The sequence below is a fragment of the Ailuropoda melanoleuca genome, chromosome 12 (assembly GCF_002007445.2).
Source record: "Ailuropoda melanoleuca isolate Jingjing chromosome 12, ASM200744v2, whole genome shotgun sequence".
NCBI lineage: Eukaryota > Metazoa > Chordata > Mammalia > Carnivora > Ursidae > Ailuropoda > Ailuropoda melanoleuca.
The window spans coordinates 26,388,365-26,406,126 of record NC_048229.1 but is presented as its reverse complement, the minus strand read 5'-3'; the positions used below and the strand labels follow the sequence as shown (position 1 = coordinate 26,406,126).

At 54.9% G+C, this 17,762-nt stretch overlaps 2 protein-coding genes across 2 annotated transcripts in view; both read right to left on the bottom strand.

Moving 5' to 3' along the window:
• Window positions 1-5,911: 5,911 nt before the first annotated feature.
• ZNF579 (zinc finger protein 579) lies at window positions 5,912-9,384 on the bottom strand. The gene is made up of 4 exons (XM_034638710.1): window positions 9,249-9,384; window positions 7,722-8,218; window positions 6,686-7,607; window positions 5,912-6,600 (listed from the first exon to the last, which is right to left on the bottom strand). Exons 2-4 carry the CDS (start codon window positions 8,214-8,216, stop codon window positions 6,329-6,331), a joined length of 1,689 nt encoding a protein of 562 aa, XP_034494601.1. The 5' UTR covers window positions 8,217-8,218; window positions 9,249-9,384; the 3' UTR covers window positions 5,912-6,328.
• Window positions 9,385-16,350: 6,966 nt separating this feature from the next.
• The window catches only part of FIZ1 (FLT3 interacting zinc finger 1), a 4,791-nt gene continuing 3,379 nt past the window's right edge, over window positions 16,351-17,762 (bottom strand). The window contains exon 4 of the mRNA XM_034638085.1: window positions 16,351-17,758. Coding sequence (XP_034493976.1) covers window positions 17,406-17,758 — 353 coding nt within the window. The 3' untranslated portion in view covers window positions 16,351-17,405. The remainder of the gene's footprint in view (window positions 17,759-17,762) is intronic.

The following is a 17,762-nucleotide window of genomic DNA, read 5'->3' as shown; positions in this document are numbered from 1 at the left end:
CACCTCACTGAAGTCACAGTGCCAGCCAGAAGGCCCTGCTTTGCCATTAGCACGCTTCTGTCTTGATGGCACTTGGCATTAAAACAGGTGGGCTTCAATGAAATCAGGAATGCAGGGGGCTGTAAGATACCTTTACACGAGATCAAGAGCATCGTATGGGACTATCACCCAAAGTACAAAAGAAACATCGTGAGTCCATACAGACACAGATAAACCACTGAATAAGAGAACGAACGGGGAAGGAGAAGGGACAGAAAAACCTTCAAAATTGTATCTGGATGCTTGCCCCTCCCCTCCATGTGGCCGCGCTCAGTGACTTGTGTGCAGAGTGGAGAGGGGGAGGGGTCATGGTCTGCCAGGTGGCAGGGTGGCATCCTCAGCGGTGAGTCACGTGGATAGTGTGGCCCCCCTGTCCTCCAGAGGATGTGCTGAAAAAAGGCACTTCACTGGCTTTGGGATTTCTCCCCACGACTTCTCAAAACTGGCAAGGTCATCAAAAACCAAGGCAAGTTCGAGATAGGACCACAGACCAGAGGAGACTGGGGAGGCACGATCCAGGCCATGCGGTACCCTGTGTGGGATCTTGGACCGGAAAAGGGGCATCAAGGGAAAATGAGCTAAACCTGGTTGATAGCCTTTCACGGTGTTGGTTCCTTGGTTTTGACAGATGTACTCAGGTCGCATGATAACAGGAGGGAAACCCGGCTCAGGGGCGCCCGGGAACTCTCTGTACCCTCGCTGCAACTTCTCTGTAAACCTAAAAGCAGTCCAAAAATAAAAGGTTAAAAGGTTATTTAAAAAGCAAGCCAGGTGGGCTTAAGAGGACTTTTGCCCCACTCCCCACCAACCGAGTCTCCAGACAAAAGCCAGAGGGAATCCAGGCTGTTCAGGAGAATGCAGTTCTCAAAATGTATCAACTGATAACATGTACAATGTATGGATTTCACCGTATTTAAATTTTACCAGGGACAAGAAGCTTAAATAAATATTTGATATCTTGTTATGAGATGCATGCTGAAGTGTTGAGGGGCGATGTGACCTAATATTTGCAAATTGCTTTGAAATGGATTTTTTTTAAAGATAGATATATGGGAACTGTCTGCAATTTCCACTCAACTTTTCTGTGAATGTAAAACTGCTCAAAAAAGGAAAGTTTATTAAATTTTTAAAAGATGCATGGTGGATAGGCTGATGGATAGGTAAATGAAAGATACATAACACAGGTTCATTATGAAACAGAGCAAAACGCTCACTGTAGACTCCAGGGGCTGAGGATATGCATTTAGTGTCTAATTCTTTCCATTTGCTTTGAGTTTTAAAATTTTCAAATGTTGGGGCGCCCGGCTGGCTCGGCTGGTGGGGTGTACGACTCCTGATCTCCGGGTCCTGGATTTGAGCCCCATGCTGTGTGTACAGTTTACTTAAAATTTTTTTTTCGGGGAGCCTGAGTGGCTCAGTGGGTTAAGCATCTGCCTGAAGCTCAGGTCGTGGTCTCAGGGTCCTGCTCAGCGGGGAGTCTGCTTCTCCCCCTGTCCCTCTCCCCCCTCGTGCTCTCCTTCTCTCTCTCTCAGATAAGTAAATCAAATTAAAAAAAATTTTTTTTCAAATGTTAAAAGGGAAAGGGAAGTCACATCGTGCCAGCCTCTTCATGATTCCCTCCGAGGCTCTCTTCCCATCTCATGTGGAGTAGAAATCAGAGTCCTTGCAAGTCCCTCCGGGCTCTGGATTCCCACATTCTCCCCGATGCCCCTCCCTCCCTCCTCCTCCTCTCTCCCTCCCAGTGGCCTCTGTGCTTCCTGAACACACCAGTCACACTCCAGCCTAGAGCCTTTGCATCAGCTGTGCTCTCCCCTGGGACGCGTCCCCGTGCATGCATCCCCTGCTACGGTGTTTTATAGAGTTTACCTGCTCACTGGTCAAGTATCTGTCTCCTGCCGGTAGAGTGGAAACCCCACACGGGCAGGGATTTGTGTCCGTTTCATTAACCAGCGGCTGATGGGCGCCTACGACAGTGCCCAGCACATGGTGAGGCCCCATACCTACTTGTGGAATCAGTGTCCCGAGTACATTTGTCCATCTGTGTCTCCTGCCAAAGTGTAACCTGGTCTATTTGTCTTCTGATGTTTTCCCCACATCCAGCATAGTGCTAGGCACATAGCCAAGGGCTCCATAGTTTTAGGATGAATGAATGAATGAATGAATGAATGAATGAACGAACGAACGAACGAACGAACGAACAAACAACAGGGTAAGAATGAATCTTTGTTTAAGGGCTAAGAGCATGGGCTTTGGAATCACAATGCCTGGAGACATACCCAGATCTGCTACGTACCAGCCGGGAGACCTACTGTGTGAGCTTCCTTCTCCCAAAAATGGAGCCCCCGTGGGGAACCCTCAGCCTCACATATCGCTGATGGGACTGTACATGGTGCAGCCACTTTGGGAAACAGTCTGGCAGTTTCTTAAAAAGCGTGTCATGAGCCTAACAATTCCGCTCCTGAGAACGTGCCCAAGAGAATAACAATTCCGGGGGCGCCTGGGTGGCACAGCGGTTGAGCGTCTGCCTTCGGCTCAGGGCGTGATCCCGGGGTTATGGGATCGAGCCCCACATCAGGCTCCTCCGCTATGAGCCTGCTTCTTTCTCTCCCACTTCCTCTGCTTGTGTTCCCTCTCTCGCTGGCTGTCTCTATCTCTGTCAAATAAATAAATAAAATCTTTAAAAAAAAAATTTAAAAAAAATTAAAAAAAAGAGAATAACAATTCCGCTCCTGAGAACGTGCCCAAGAGAATAAAATCCGTGTCCGCAAGCGTGTTCACAGCAGCACTATTTACAACAGCCGGAGAGCAGACCCAGCCCAGATGTGCACCAGCGTGAATGGGTAAACAAACTGCAGTCTGTCCATCCAGCGGAATGTTACTCAGCCATAAAAAGGGAAGAAGTGCTCCTAAAACTTGACCCCGTGGATGAGCCTTGAAGACAGCGTGTGGCGTGAAGGAAGCCAGACATGAAGGCGACATATGTACGATGCATTTATAGGAACTATCCAGAAGACACAAATCTGTCGAGACAGAAAGTACATCAGTGGTTGCCTGGAGCTGGGGTGCGGAGGGAAAGTGACTCTTAGTGGGCACAGGAGATCTTTGGGGTGGACGTGTCCTAACATTTGGTGAGTGATAGTTGCACGATCCTATAAAGTCACTAAAAGGCACTGAGTGCCTTTAAAACGAGTGAATTCTGTGGTATGCAAATGACGTCTTAAGCTGTTTAAGAGAAACAAATGGAGGCATGAGGGTATCTACCTAGTGATCTTGCTGTGAAGAGAAGGTGAGCTGATCCAGCAATCCCTTTAGAAAGAGCCGTTGCCCAAGTACTCAAGAAATGTGTTTTGTATGATTCTGAACAGGTGGTTGAGGTCATATATATATAATGCTCAGCACAGGGCAGGACAAGCGACGTGGTTTGATTCCTGAACAGCGGCACTATTGCTTCACAATGATAGCGACCCTTTGTATCATGTCTCCCGTCTGTCCCACATGTCTCGGGCTCAGTCTTCTCGTCTGCAAGACAGGAGAACTGGGCTCCATTCTCAGGGACCTTTTCTCACCCCAAGTTCTGTGTTTTGTTCTAGGGTCTTTTCTCTCCGGATGCAGGGGCTCCCCAAGGCAGAGTAAGCCCATGGGGAGGGGGCGGGGGTGGGCAAAGCGGAGGAGGGGTGGGACGCGATGCCTCGGGGGCTTGGCGACCGGGATGCTGGTACGGAGGGGGGTAATCCTACGCGTTAGATCGTCCTGGCTACGGCCGGGGGGTGGGGGGGTATGGAGTTGGTCCAGCCTGGGTTCAAATTCCATGTCGCCAATTCCTAGCCGTGAGATTTTGGACAAGGGCCTCCCTCTCTGAGTGCTGTCTTGGCCCTAGAAAGTGGGGAGAATGTTTCCTAACCCCAGTGGGGTGGTGAGGATTCCCTGAGATCAGATCTACACCAGCCTGGGAAAATAATCGTAACAAAGCAACCACAGCAACTGCCTGCTGAAATACAGACAGCTCCATTCGCGGTAGTGATTTTCAAAGTAGGACGAGCCTGTTTGCTCCATCAGTAAATTGGGCCACATAATTCCCTCCCTCAATGAGTTTGATCAATGAGATTGTGCTGAAAAGGCATCTGGCCATGGGAAGTGGCCCATGTTTGGATATAGTAACAGGGAGCCACTGAAGTTTCCTGAGGAGGGAGGTGGCCTTGACATCATGAAAGCACACCCCAGGTCCCCAGCTCCCCACCCCTGAGGCTATTACGGGATCTACTTGGTTGAAGAACTGGTCTCACTTGGAAACCCTAATTATTTATGCCAATATTTGATTATTGTCCACGTCCTCTGCTGGTCTGTAAGCGCCACAAGGGCTGGTGCCCAAGTGCTCTCACTTGTCACTCCATCCCCCACATCCAGCCCTGCGCGCGATGCAGCGATAATCACAGGCTTACGTGGATTGAATGCCTACTACGTGCCAGACGCTGTGCCAAGGGCTTGGCCTGGGTGTGTTGAACCTTTGACAGGGAGAATTCTGCAAAGCTCTGGGTAGTTATCTCTCTTCCTAGACCCTCAACCTTCACGTTCCTGGCTTCCCTCCCTCCACTCCTGCCCCTGCCTGGGGTTTTCATCACACTAGGGAATGAGCCTCCCTCCTAAAGCCTCTGTTTGTTGCCCTGGAAAACTGGGATGACCTCACCCCTTTTTTCCTGGCCTTACAGGCGTGAAGATACCTAAGTGGTCAATGTCGTTATTTGTATAGGAATGACAGAGTCATTGAAGGTGCTGGGGGAAGGCAGGATGTCAATGGAAGGAAAGAGAAGGGGTTTAAGGAGGATGGCTTGAGACATCTTTCCCTCTCCACTCCTTAAGACCCACATAGATGGGGGGTGCCTGGGTGGCACAGCGGTTGAGCGTCTGCCTTCGGCTCAGGGCGTGGTCCCGGCGTTATGGGATCGAGCCCCACATCGGGCTCCTCCGCTATGAGCCTGCTTCTTCCTCTCCCACTCCCCCTGCTTGTGTTCCCTCTCTCACTGGCTGTCTCTATCTCTGTTGAATAAATAAATAAAAATCTTAAAAAAAAAAAAAAACCCCACATAGATGGGTGAAGAAAAAACCATTTGAAGGTTTCCAGAAAATGACACTTTCCACCCACCCCCAATTTCTTGTGGTTTCTCAAACATGCAGCATCAACCCACCTCATGGCCTTTGTCCCTGCTCTTCCCTCCACCGGGTTCCTCATTCAGGTCAAAGGTCACCAGAGGGCCCTCCCTCCCAGCCAGGCCGCCAGCAGCCCTTATTAGTACCTGGCGCCCTACCGCCGATTGGTTTGTTACCCAGGGCAGCCCTGTCCAAGAGAATTTCTTGCAGTGATGGAATGTTCTAGATCCATGCCGTCCGACAGGGTAGCCGCCAGCCACATGGGGCTATTGAACCCTAGAAACTGTGTGACTGAGGAACTTAACGTTTTAAATTATTTTATTTTAAATCAATTTACTCAATCTGAATGGAGGCAGCCACACGTGGCTAGTGGCTGAACTGCATTGGGCAGTGCGGGTCTAGAATTCCAGCCCCTCACAGGGGGGCAGTGGCTTTCTCCTCTCCAGGACCCAGTGCTGTGCCTGGCAAATGTTTCCTGAAAGAATGCATGCCAGATTGCACAGGGGGGCCATGGGGCTCCCCAAAGATGCCTGGACAGATGGTAACCAGTGTGGTCACACTCCCGATTCTTCTCATGAGTTTCTTGCTGGCTGAGCACTTCCCTCCCATTCCCTGATGACGGGATCTGGATCCTTCCTGCTTGGAATGCAAGCTCAGAGCCTGTTGGATGAATCCAGCTTACCCTAGACCCCCTCTGGCAGCCCCTACAGACAGCCTCACTCTCTTCTGTTTCACGAACTCACATTTATTCACAGACAGACAAAAGGACAGGGATGGACCTTTGCTCACTGGGGACCCCCAGGGTCTGGCAGTTCCAGAGGTGATGGTGTCCAGTGTGAATGATGGGAGACAGCCAGGCAGGGGATCCCCCCCCCCCCAGTCTCCAACTCTCTGGCCAATATTCTCCGCCTCCTTTTCCAAGTCGTCCTGCCTTCGGAGGCCTGTTGGGGCAAGCAGTTCCTAGCCAGCATCACGGGTCCTGGGGGGGGGCGATGGGGAGGGAGGGGCGGTCCAGCCCCCCCCCCCTTAGTGTTGAGGGCTGGAAGGGGAAGGGTGGGTAGACAGGAGGCGCCTCTCCTTCAACTTCCCTCCTCCATATTGCAAACCGGGAACCAAATGGAGGGGCCAAGAGTGGGTGTGAAGGTCAGGAGGCCAGGCCTCCCAATCCACGCAGGTGGGCCTTGCTGTCAATCTCTTCTTCCTCCATCTCGAAGGCTGAATGGTCTTGGCTGTCGAAACAGGAGGCGCTGAGGAAGACAGGGGGAGCCGGCGGCGGCGACTGGGGTGGGGTCCCCGGGGAGGGTGGCTCTTCCTTGAGCAGCGCGGGCACGGGTGCGGGGCCGGGCCCCCTGCGTGGACCTGCGCGTGGCGGGCCAGGTCGGCCAGCCGCTTGAACTCCCTCTGGCAGCGCACGCACTGGAAGGGGCGCGCCCCGGAGTGGGTCACCCCGTGCTGCCGCAGGTGTGCGCGGCGCCGAAAACCTTTGCCGCACTCGGGGCACCAGAAGCGGGGCTCCCCCGCGGGGGGCCGGGCCGTGGTGGCATCTCCTCCGTTCTGCCCGCCTTCTNGCGCGAGAAGCGGCGCGGGCAGCGCGGGCACGGGTGCGGGGCCGGGCCCCCTGCGTGGACCTGCGCGTGGCGGGCCAGGTCGGCCAGCCGCTTGAACTCCCTCTGGCAGCGCACGCACTGGAAGGGGCGCGCCCCGGAGTGGGTCACCCCGTGCTGCCGCAGGTGTGCGCGGCGCCGAAAACCTTTGCCGCACTCGGGGCACCAGAAGCGGGGCTCCCCCGCGGGGGGCCGGGCCGTGGTGGCATCTCCTCCGTTCTGCCCGCCTTCTCCCCCCTCCGAGGCACTCCCGCACTCTGCCCCTTCGCCCCCCTCGGGCCCCTTCCCTGAGTTCCGTCCACCCGAGGCCTTGTCGTCCTTCTTGCCCGCCGGGGGCAGCGGGGCCAGGAGGCTGAGCGCGCCGTGGACGCGCCGGTGCTGGCGGAGGTAGGAGGCGAGGCGGAAGGCCAGGCCGCAGTCTGGGCACACGAAAGGGCGGTCAGTGGAGTGGACCAGCCGGTGGCGGGACAGTGACCAGGGCCTGGCGAAGGCCTTGAGGCAGATGGAGCACTGGTGGCGCTTGGGACGGGGCGGGGGGCCCCCTTCACCCTCCTGCTCACCCTCGGGGCGCAGACACGGGTGCGCTTTGAGCTCGCCCTTGGTGGCGAAGGCTTCGCGACAGCGGAGGCACAGCAGCGTCCAGTCGGCCTGGAGCAGGACCTGCTTCTCCTCCTGCCGCCCGGCCGCCAGTGCCAACTCGGCCCTCAGCTCCGCCGCCCCGGCCTCGGCCTCCTCCTCCTCCGACTCCCGGGGTTCGGCGCTCGTGGGGGCCGCTAGCGTGGCCGGCTCCCCCGCCGGCCACGTCTCGGGCCACGCGGCCTCCTCNGCCGCCCCGGCCTCGGCCTCCTCCTCCTCCGACTCCCGGGGTTCGGCGCTCGTGGGGGCCGCTAGCGTGGCCGGCTCCCCCGCCGGCCACGTCTCGGGCCACGCGGCCTCCTCCTCCGCGGCCCCTGCCGCCGCGGTGGTGGGCTGCTCCGTACCAGCGTCCTGGGAGCCCCAGCTGGACTCGGCTGCCTCCTTGGCCGCCCTCTCGATGGCCAGCTCTACCTCGCCGCCTGCATGCTCCTGGGCCAGGTGGCGCCGGAGCTGGGCGGGCTCCGGGAAGGTGCGGGGGCAGGCCGCGCAGCGCAGTGGGGGTTGGGGCCCGTGGCCACGCAGGTGGCGGGAGAGGTGGGCTGGCCGGCGGAAGGCCTTGGGGCACAGGGGGCAGGCGTGGGGTCGGAGCCCTGAGTGGCTCAGCCGGTGCCGGGAGAGGTAGTAGGGGAAGCGGAAGAGGCGGCCACAGGTCGGGCAGGGCAGGGGCGCCCGAGGGGCTCCAGCGCCCCCCCTGCCACGGCCCCGGCCTCTACCACGGCCTCGGCCACGGCCCCGGCCCCGGCCACGGTGAGGTGGGCTGCCCTGGGCGGGTGGAGGGGGCTGCGGATCCATGCCTGTAAGGAGAAAGGGGAGACAAGGAGACATTGGGGGGGGCATGGAGTGGGTCAGATAAAGGGAGATGTGTGGGGTGAGGCAGAGCAGCAGAGACAGAGAGAGATGGAGATTCAGTGATGGTCAGTTGTTTAGCCAGGCAGAGGAGAGAGCCGGCAAGACAGAAAGAGCAGAGGCAGAGACCCAGGGACAGACAGACAGAGAGCAGAAGTGGTAAAGACAGGATGGTGGGAGACAGCAGGAGAGAGAGATGGGGGCTCCCAGCAGAGACAGAGATAGAGAGAAAACAAAGAGATTTCGGGAGAGATGGTGCAAACACAGAGATCAGAAGAACCACAGAAGGATGGAGGCAGGGAGAGACAGAGAGACAGAGAGAGAGCACAAGCCAGAGATACAGACAGAAGAGGAGACAGGGAGAGTCAGCCAACTGATTTTTCTCCAGGGCCCTGCTGGAGCATTTTGGGAGGGGCTGGGGTCCAGCCTGTGGTGCCCCAGTGGAAGGGGTGGAATTCAACATTGGGAGGCCCCAGAAATGCAGTGTGGGTGCCCAGACCAGGGTCTGGGAGAGGCCAGGGGTGGGAGGGCTCAGACTCTTGGGCAGGGGGGAGCCTGGGGCTCTGGACTCCTGGGACTGAGAGAGGTGGGAGCTGGGGCTTGGGACCCCAGGTTTGGGAGGTGACTGGAATCCACTCCTATAGGTGCGGGGTATGGATTCCTGGGTCCCAGTGGCAGAGAGGATTGGGGGAGGGGGCTGGGCTCCTAAGACAAGGGAGAGGAGGGGCTGAGGGCTAAGCTGCCCAAATTCTCCAGGGAGAAGGCGGCTGAGGGCCCGGCCCCTGGACGCCTGCCCCCCACCAAGGCTGCTGGTGTCCGGAGCCCTAGGTCCCCATGGGGGGCGAGCTCCCCATTGGGCCCAGCCTGCGGTTCCCCGCAGGCGTGATCAGCAGAATTGGGACCGCGGGTGGAGGCCTCGCCGAATTCCGAACCCTGGTCCTGGGGCTCGGCCCTGATCGCTGGGCGCCTGGTTCTTACCTCCGCCTCCTTCGCTCCTTTCTTCCTTCCCCGCGGCCGGCCAAACGCGGACGGTGGGCGGGGAGGGAGGGAGGGAGGGCCCGAGCGTGGTGGGGGGTGGAGGAGGCTGGGCTCGGTGTCACCGCCTAAGCCTTCCCCCCGGAAACCCGGCCTCTCAACTGAGCCCAAAAGAGGAAAGACTGGCTGGAAGGCCGGAAACGGGAGGACGAGGGGACCCAGGGGGCGGGGAGGGCGGGCGGCTTGGATTCCTGGGTCCTGCACGGGGAGGGGGCTAGGGGCCTGGGAGGCTGGATGCAGCTCCCCTCCCCACCCCAGCAGACACACATACTCATTCATTCCTTCAACAAATACACATTTATCAGGTCCTGTGTGTGCCAGGCACTGTGTTGGCCGAGGGGGGGCCAGGGGAGGGAGGTGAATGAGGCAGTGGCAGAGGCCTCAGGCAAAGTAGAGGCGCTCAGGACTAGAACCCCACTCCCGCCTTCACTTGGCTTCCCGAGCAGGCAACTGCCCCTTCTCCTGGCCCCAGTGGCCACCTCTGTAACAAGCCCTGTGGATATGCATTCGTTCCTAAGAGACCAGCATGGACTGAGCATCTTGTGCTCCAGAGTCTTTCTGCATATATTTTGCTGCATATATTCCCTGGATCTTAAGCCACGAGTATTTACTGAGCACCTACTGTGGGCTAGCTCTGTCCTTGGTGCTGGAGCTACGGTGGCAGGCAGAGGCCATTGGACCCTGTCTGCAGGAAGCTCACGGTCAGACGGAGGAGGCAGTCAGACACAGATCCAATTGCCTTCCCAGAAAATGTACTGTCACGCGGAAAAGGGGATTTGGTGGGAAGACAGAGAACGGAGGAGGCCCTGAGCTCCTCTCCCACTGGGGTGAGAGCAATCCTCAAGGTCTTCCGGGAGGTAACAGTGTTTCAGCTGAAACCTGCAGGATGAAAGCCGAGGGTTGGGGATGAAAAGGATGAGCTAAGGGAAACGAGAGAGAAATGCACCTCAACGCATCTCAAATGCCCAATGCTTGGCGCAGGGGGGTTGCTGCAGGAGGAGCGCCTGCAGCCTGTCGCCGTTTAAGGGGGAGTACGCGGAACTTTGTCGGCAAGAGTGTGGGAAACAGGACCTTTCTGTACATGGCTGGGGCGAGTGAAATTTGGAACAGCCTTAATACGTGAGCAATTGCAGAAACATATCTGTCGGATAGATCTGTTCAGAAACATGCGAAATGACATCGTACCAGGTGAACCAGTGCAGTATTGCATACCGCTGCAAAAGACTGGAAATGAGCTAAATGCCCATCCTTGCAGGATTCGAGCGGCATCATAAGTGATCTGCCCAGTGGAATGCTGTGTGTCCAAAAAAAAAAAAAAAAAGGATGAAGAAATTTGCTGTGTAAAAATATGGATAGGTTCCAAGTGATAACACATGAAGGGAAGGGGGGGCAGAAAGGAAGGTGGAAAACAGCCTGCAACCTGTTCTAACTATCTGTGCTTATCAGTGGGTTGTGTCTGGAAGAAGAGAGAGGAAACTGGCAACATTGTCTAAGTCCCAGAACTGAAACTCGCTGCACTCTATCCTTCTGTACTTCTTGAATTTGAAACCATGTGAATGTGCTCCATACTCAAAAAAGTAAAGGAACAAGAAATAAAATGGGGGGGGAGCAATAAAAATAAATAAAATGAAAATAAGGATTAGCTTAGTCTTGTAAGTGCTTTACAAATACAGACCCACTTGTTTCTCCTTACCTTATGGCCTGGGTCACTTTAGTCTCCCATTTTAAAGGGCAGTAGAGCGAGGTACCACAACATTTCAAAGCTAGTGAGTCTCAGTGAGTCTTCGCAATTCACAGAGATGGGAGAAATGACAGTGGCGAAGAGCATGACTTTTAAAAGCACCTGGTCAATAATACTATTTTTTAAAGGATGTATGCATAGAAGTGAAAGTCCAAAAATAGCCATGGAAACAATAAGCACCAAATTCGTGGTAGGATTACATTGTAGCAGGGAGAAGCAATCACATCCCAGAGGGGCCCATGGACAGTGAGGTATACCTCTAATGTTTCATCAAAGCTGATAAACAGTCTATGGGTGTGTGTGTGGCATTAATAGTGGCATTAAATACATTCTCCATGTCATGCGACCATCCCACCATCTGGTTTCAGAACTTTTTCATCTCCCCCAACAGAAATCTAGCGGTGCCTGGGTGGCACAGTGGTTGAGCGTCTGCCTTCGGCTCAGGGCATGATCCCGGTGTTATGGGATCGAGCCCCACGTCAGGCTCCTCCGCTATGAGCCTGCTTCTTCCTCTCCCACTCCCCCTGCTTGTGTTCCCTCTCTCGCTGGCTGTCTCTATCTCTGTCTAATAAATAAATAAATAAAATCTTTAAAAAAAATCTAGTTCCATTAAGCTGTCGCTCCCCATTTCCTTCTCCTCCCAGCCCCTGGCAACCAGTAATCAACGTTGTCGCTCTATGGCTTTGCCAACTGCGGACATTTCATATCAATCGAGTCATACGATATGTAATCTCTTATGACCGGCTTCTTTCACTCAGCATGTTTTCGAGATTCGTCTATGTTGTGGCATGTATCAGTACGTCATTTCCTTTTGCTGGTTGAATAATGCTCCACTGTACGGGTATACTACATTTCGTCCATTCATTCGTTCACGGATATTCGGGTTGTTGCTACCTTTTGGCTGTTGTGAATAGTGCTGTTATGAACATTCGTGTATAAGTTTTCGTTTGAACGGGTATTTTCAATTCTTCTGAGTCTATACCTGCGGGGGTGTTATTTCCTTATCTATATTTTAAAGGCTTAACATTCCCCCCCCCAAAAAAAAAAGGGAGGGAGGGAGGGAAATTAAGGAACGGAATGATGGGAAATAAAATTTCAAGCAGAGGGAAGAGCATATTGCCGGGTGGGGAGGGAGATCTTGTCTTGGGGGAGACTCCAGGCCTTGGTTTGGGACATCAAAGGTAGCAGTGTGGTGGAGAGAGGCCGGGAGCTGCACGAGCCACTGTGTCCCACCTCTTAGTCCGGGCTGAATGCTGGGCACATTCCTAGTGCACTGAGAAGCCATTGAAAAAGGTTTTAAGCAGCAAAGTCACATGATCCGATTAGTGTTTTAGAGAAATTCCTCTGGGACCCGCTTGGAGGCCCGGCCGGATGCACAGGAGACCTAGGCTGGAAGCAGGGAGGAGGCGGGGCGCGGGCCCAGGTGAGAGAGGGGGCCTGGGCAGTGCGGGCCTCCGCGGGGCTGCAGGCTCCCGGGCAGGGGGCGGGACCTAGCGCTGATTGGCTCAGGCCTGCACTCCTGGGTGCCAGTCCCCCTGCGGCTGCCTCCTCATTGGCTCTCCTGCCTCCAGCGCCCCTGCCGCGCCGCCAGTCCCGCGCACGCAGAATCACATCCTGTCAGCCTCCAGTGGCTTCCCATCCTTTCCTTCGTGTTCCTCACCCCCTGCCTGTAAGGCTCGACAGGTCTGGCCCCTGGAGCCTCCCTCGACGGTTTGCTATCTCTCTCCTGCTTCGCTCTGCTTCAGCCACACCACCCTCTTTGCTCTTTGTGGACTCAGGGCCTTTGAACGTGCCGTTACCCCCCCCCCGGAATGCCCTTCCCCTAAATTTCGATAAAGCGTCCCTTACTCCCCTCATTTCTTCCAGACGTCCTCAGAGACACCTCTCTTGTCCACCCAAGCTAAAACAGCCCTCCCGTCACCCTGTAGTCCTCACTCCGCCTTAATTTTCAACCTGCCCATATCGCAAACAAGCATTAGGCTCCTCGTGGGTTACCCACTGATGGCGTATCTCCCCTCCCCTGGAATATAAATTCCCTGAGGGCAGGGTTCGGCTTTGCCAGTTTGCTTCACTGCTCACCCCTCGGCGCCCAGCGGCGCCCAGAAAAGTGGATGAGGAATGAGTGAGGAGGGGTGAGCTGGGGCTTCAAGAGAGGGTGACGGCCCTGAAGGGAGAAAACTGAGGTGGTGGGGACATGCCGAGCTCAGCTGAGCGCGCAGGTGGCTGGCTCGAATGGTCAGCTCCGAGAGTCAGCTCCTCCGGCAGACACGTCGGATTCGTCAGCTTCAGCCCAGTAATTGGCGCTCTGCAGAGATGGAGATCGCCCCCGGAGTAAAATCCTTCCCACCCCTTCTGCGCCTCAATTAGCACATCTATGAAATGGGGCCACGGTGAGAAGCGTTAGGTACAAGGTCCAGCCCTGCGCCACGCCCTCGGGAGGCCCGCGGGAAATGGGTGAGTCCCTGTCGCTATTGTCTCAGCAGAGAAAAGATTGGGTTGGAGGTGAGGTGGGCGGAGCCTCAGCCTCCAGAGGTCCCTATTCATTAATCCCTAGCCTGCGGCCATCTCCATGACAACCCTGACCCTTTTCCAGACTCTCAGCGCTCCAGCGGAGCAGGTCTTGAAGTGGGCGGGTCTTGTCCGTGCGGCGGTGCCTGAATCCAAGGGGGCGGATCTTGTTGCTCCAAGACAGGGTTTTTTTTGTTTTTGTTTTTTTGCCCCAGGGGATGAGTCTGGTTTCAGGTTCCCGGGTAGGAGAGTGGAGAGGAAGGATCTCTAAGGTTGAGCGTCCCCAGGAGCTGACCTGGAGCCTTCCAATGAGCAACTGTGGATCTCATGGCAAAAATATCTTGTTTTCTCACCCCCCAGATATATGTTTCCCTCCTCTAATTTTTTTCCTTGTGAAATATAAGACGTATAAACTAAAAGGGCACTATACAGACACAGTTAACAAATAATTGTCAATAGATCACCCGATTAAAAAACGGGATGTTAGCAGCCGCCCCAGAGTCCATAGAAGGTTTGACAAGTCCCATTCCAATCCGAACCCATCCCACCTCATGGTTCTGGGTTTTATGGGAGAAGGTTTTCTTGCTTTTCGAGGTGGTTCACTACCCACAATACATCTTAAACAATATTAGAGTTTCGTTTTGCTTGCTTTTGAAGGTGATCTAAATGGAATCATACTGTGTGTATTCGGCTTCGTGCATTGGGCTTCTTTGTAACCTTCATGGGTGTAATTGTGTGTATCCGCATTCTTTACTTCGCTGCTGTACTGTATCTCATAGCTTAACACACCACCGTTTATTTATCTGCTACATTGTTGACAGATTCCGGCTGCTGTAACAAAATATCACAGACTGGGTGGCTTCAACAGAAATTTATTTATTTATTTATTTATTTATTTATTTTTTTAAAGATTTTATTTTTATTTATTCGACAGAGATAGAGACAGCCAGCGAGAGAGGGTACACAAGCAGGGGGAGTGGGAGAGGAAGAAGCAGGCTCACAGCAGAGGAGCCTGATGTGGGGCTCGAACCCATAACACCGGGATCACGCCCTGAGCCGAAGGCAGACGCCCAACCGCTGTGCCACCCAGGCGCCCCTCAACAGAAATTTATTGCTCACAGTTCTGGAGGCTGAAGTCCAAGATCAAGGCACCAGCATGCTTGTCTTGTGGGGGAGGCCCTCTTCTGGGTTTATGGCCAGTGCTTCTCGCTGTGTCCTGGCGGGGTAGGAAGGGCTAGGGATCTCTCTGGAGCCTTTTAAATGAGGGCACTGGTCTTGGGCATGAAGACTCACCCTCATGACTTAGGCACCTCCCAAAAGCTCCATCTCCAAATCCTGTTACATCGGGCTTTAGGATTTCAACACGGAGGTTTTGATGGGAACACAAATATTCAGACCACAGCAATGACAGATGAGTTGTTCAGAGTTTGAGGCTGTACAGCTTGCTGCTGGGAATGTTTTAAATGTGTCTCCTGGTGCAGGTGAAGGAGTTTCTCTAGGGTCCGTGCCTAGCAGGGGGATCACTGTATCACAGGACACGCACATCTTCAGCCTTACTAGTGCATGCCAATCTCCCCAGCAGCTTAAATTTGAAAAGCTCAAGATGGAATTCTTTATCCACCTAAGCCCCCATCCAAACTTGTTCTTCCCCTTTTCTGGCCTTAACACAAATTGCCACCACCCAACCAGTCCCTCCTGATTCCTTCCTTCCAATTACACACACACACACACACACACACACACACACACACACACTCACACACACACTCACACACACTCACTCACACTCCACCTACAGAATTCATCTCGAATCCACCCATTTCTCTCCACCACTCTGCTTTAGGCTCCTACAAACCTCTCCTGCTGCCTCCAGTTCCTTCTCCATTCAGCAGCCAGAGGGAAATTTGTAAAATGCAAGAGTGGTCACATCCCTCCACGCGAAAATCTTACATTCGATTGCCTGTCAAACGGCTGTCTTGGCCCACCAGGCTCTGTGGCAGGACCTGACCTCTCGACCTCCCTTCATCCCTTCCTCCTTTGTGCCCTTCAGGCTTGCTGGTCTCTCATCACCCTTCAGGTTTCAGATCAAATGCTGTCTCTGTAGAGATGTCCACAGGACACCTGAACTGAGATGGCATTGTCACAGAGTCACTCGCTTTCTTAACATCTTTCCTCTCCTCCTTCAGCATGCTCAGAACCACCTGAAATAACTTCTATTTCTTTGATTACTTTTCTCCACACCACTGCCCAAACGCTAAAATATAAGCCCCATGAGGAGTTCTTTGGATCCCCAGAGGGGATTACAGTGCCTGGCACAGAAAAGCACTCAGGACAGGAATGTAATCTAGTGCCTAGGAGAAAACAGGAATGACTGACTCCTTCCCTGATTGGTGAATACTATTCTTGGGGTTGAATACAGTGTCTAATGTATACATTTGGTCTCCCGGAGGCAGCGTCTAAGATATAGGGTCTCTTCTGAGGGGTAGGACTTTTCTTTCAGGAGACAGTTTGGTTTTCAGAGGGGCATGTCTTATGGGATCAGTGGTTTCTAAAGGGCATGTCTGGTTCTGTGGGCACATTCAGTCCATTGGAGGGGGATCTTGTGCTTAAGGGACAGGGTTCCGCTGAGATGAAACTTAAGCCACTTCTGATTTTAATGGTCATGCACTACCTAAGGGACTCAACATTTGTCAGGAGGGAGGGAAGATCTGTCTCTATTTAGGGAGCTCATCCTAAATCAGGGTGGGAGAAATCCCCCACCTCTCTGGAGCCAAGGATCAGAAAATGAGACCGCAGTGACTGACAGGACGAGGTTTATTGGGGTCCTGGAGACATTAGGGAGTGGGATGAGGGGCAAGGTTGAGGCTCACAGGGGGAAACCCCTTGGCCAAACCCCCCTTCCCCTTGGGGTTGAGAGGAACACAGAGACAGACAAACCAACAGAGATGGAAAGACAGGTGCTCCGGCAGAGCGGGAGGAAAACCCCAATGTCCACCGCCTCCCACTCAGATGAGCTCACAGGACGGGGAATGATGAGGACTGGCCCGCACTCTACAGGAAGGGGGGAGTGTCTGCCATATTCGCCTAAGGAGGGTGGGGTGCAGGCCACAACCTGGGCCAGCCCATTCCAGTGGACAGGGGTGTGTATCTGACTCAGTTCATTCTACTGGGCAGGAGGGATTTCAAACCAGCCTATTCTAGTGTTTGGGATGGGGAAGATCATTAGGGTGGATCCATTCTGCAGTAGGGGAGGGAGACCTAATTGGGGAGGGGGGGTGAGGGCAGGGGGCATCTACCCTGGTCCTCTTTCAGCATAAGGAATGAAATGGGGTTGGGGGGGAAGGCAGATCCGGCTATATCCATTGTTTTGGGGAAGGGGCACCAGTGACTGGTGGGTAGCATTTGGGGGGATCCAAGGAAATTCGGGGCATGTCCCCCCATTTCCAGATCAAGGTCGTTGGGAATGATGGCTCTTGGGGAGAAGGGCAGTCTTCCTTTGGGGGAAGGATGCCCATCTTTTATTACTAGGGTCCTCAACATGAGAAGTACTTGTAGAGACCCATTTTTTCATTGCTAGGTCCCCACAGCTTGGGGAAACCTGTGGATTTGGGGGTGCCCAGCATTTATTCCAGGGGCCCCAAAGCTCGGGAGTCTCTTCCTATATCCCGGACCCCGGAGCTGAGGAGTCTCTCCGTTTAGTTGCTGCCCCCAGCTCAGGGGCCTGTGTGGGTGTCTGGTGGCCCCCCTATCTCCAGCCGGGGTCCCCTGACGGCAGGGCCCGGGGAACTGGCCCCGGGTCCTGAGTGCAGCCCCTGGGGAGGGGCGGTGGGGCGGAGGCGCGGCCTGGCGGGTCAGTCCATGCCCCGGTGCAGCTTCAGGTGCCGCGAGAGGTTGCTGAGCGTGATGAAGCCCTTGCCGCAGATGTGGCAGGGGAAGGGCCTCTCGGTGCCGTGCAGCAGCCGGTGGCGCTTGAGGTAGCACTCGTGGCGAAAGAACTTGCCGCACTCGAGGCATGGGAACGGCTTCTCGCCCGTGTGCACCAGCACGTGGCGCTCCAGGTCGCGCGGCGAGCGGAACAGCTTCTCGCACTCGGAGCAGCCGAAGATCTTCTTGCCCCGGCCGGAGCTGGACGCGGCCTCCCCGGACGCGGGCTCCCCCTCCGGGGCCACGGGGGCCGCCTCGGCTCCGCCGCCCTCGCCGTTGGCTGG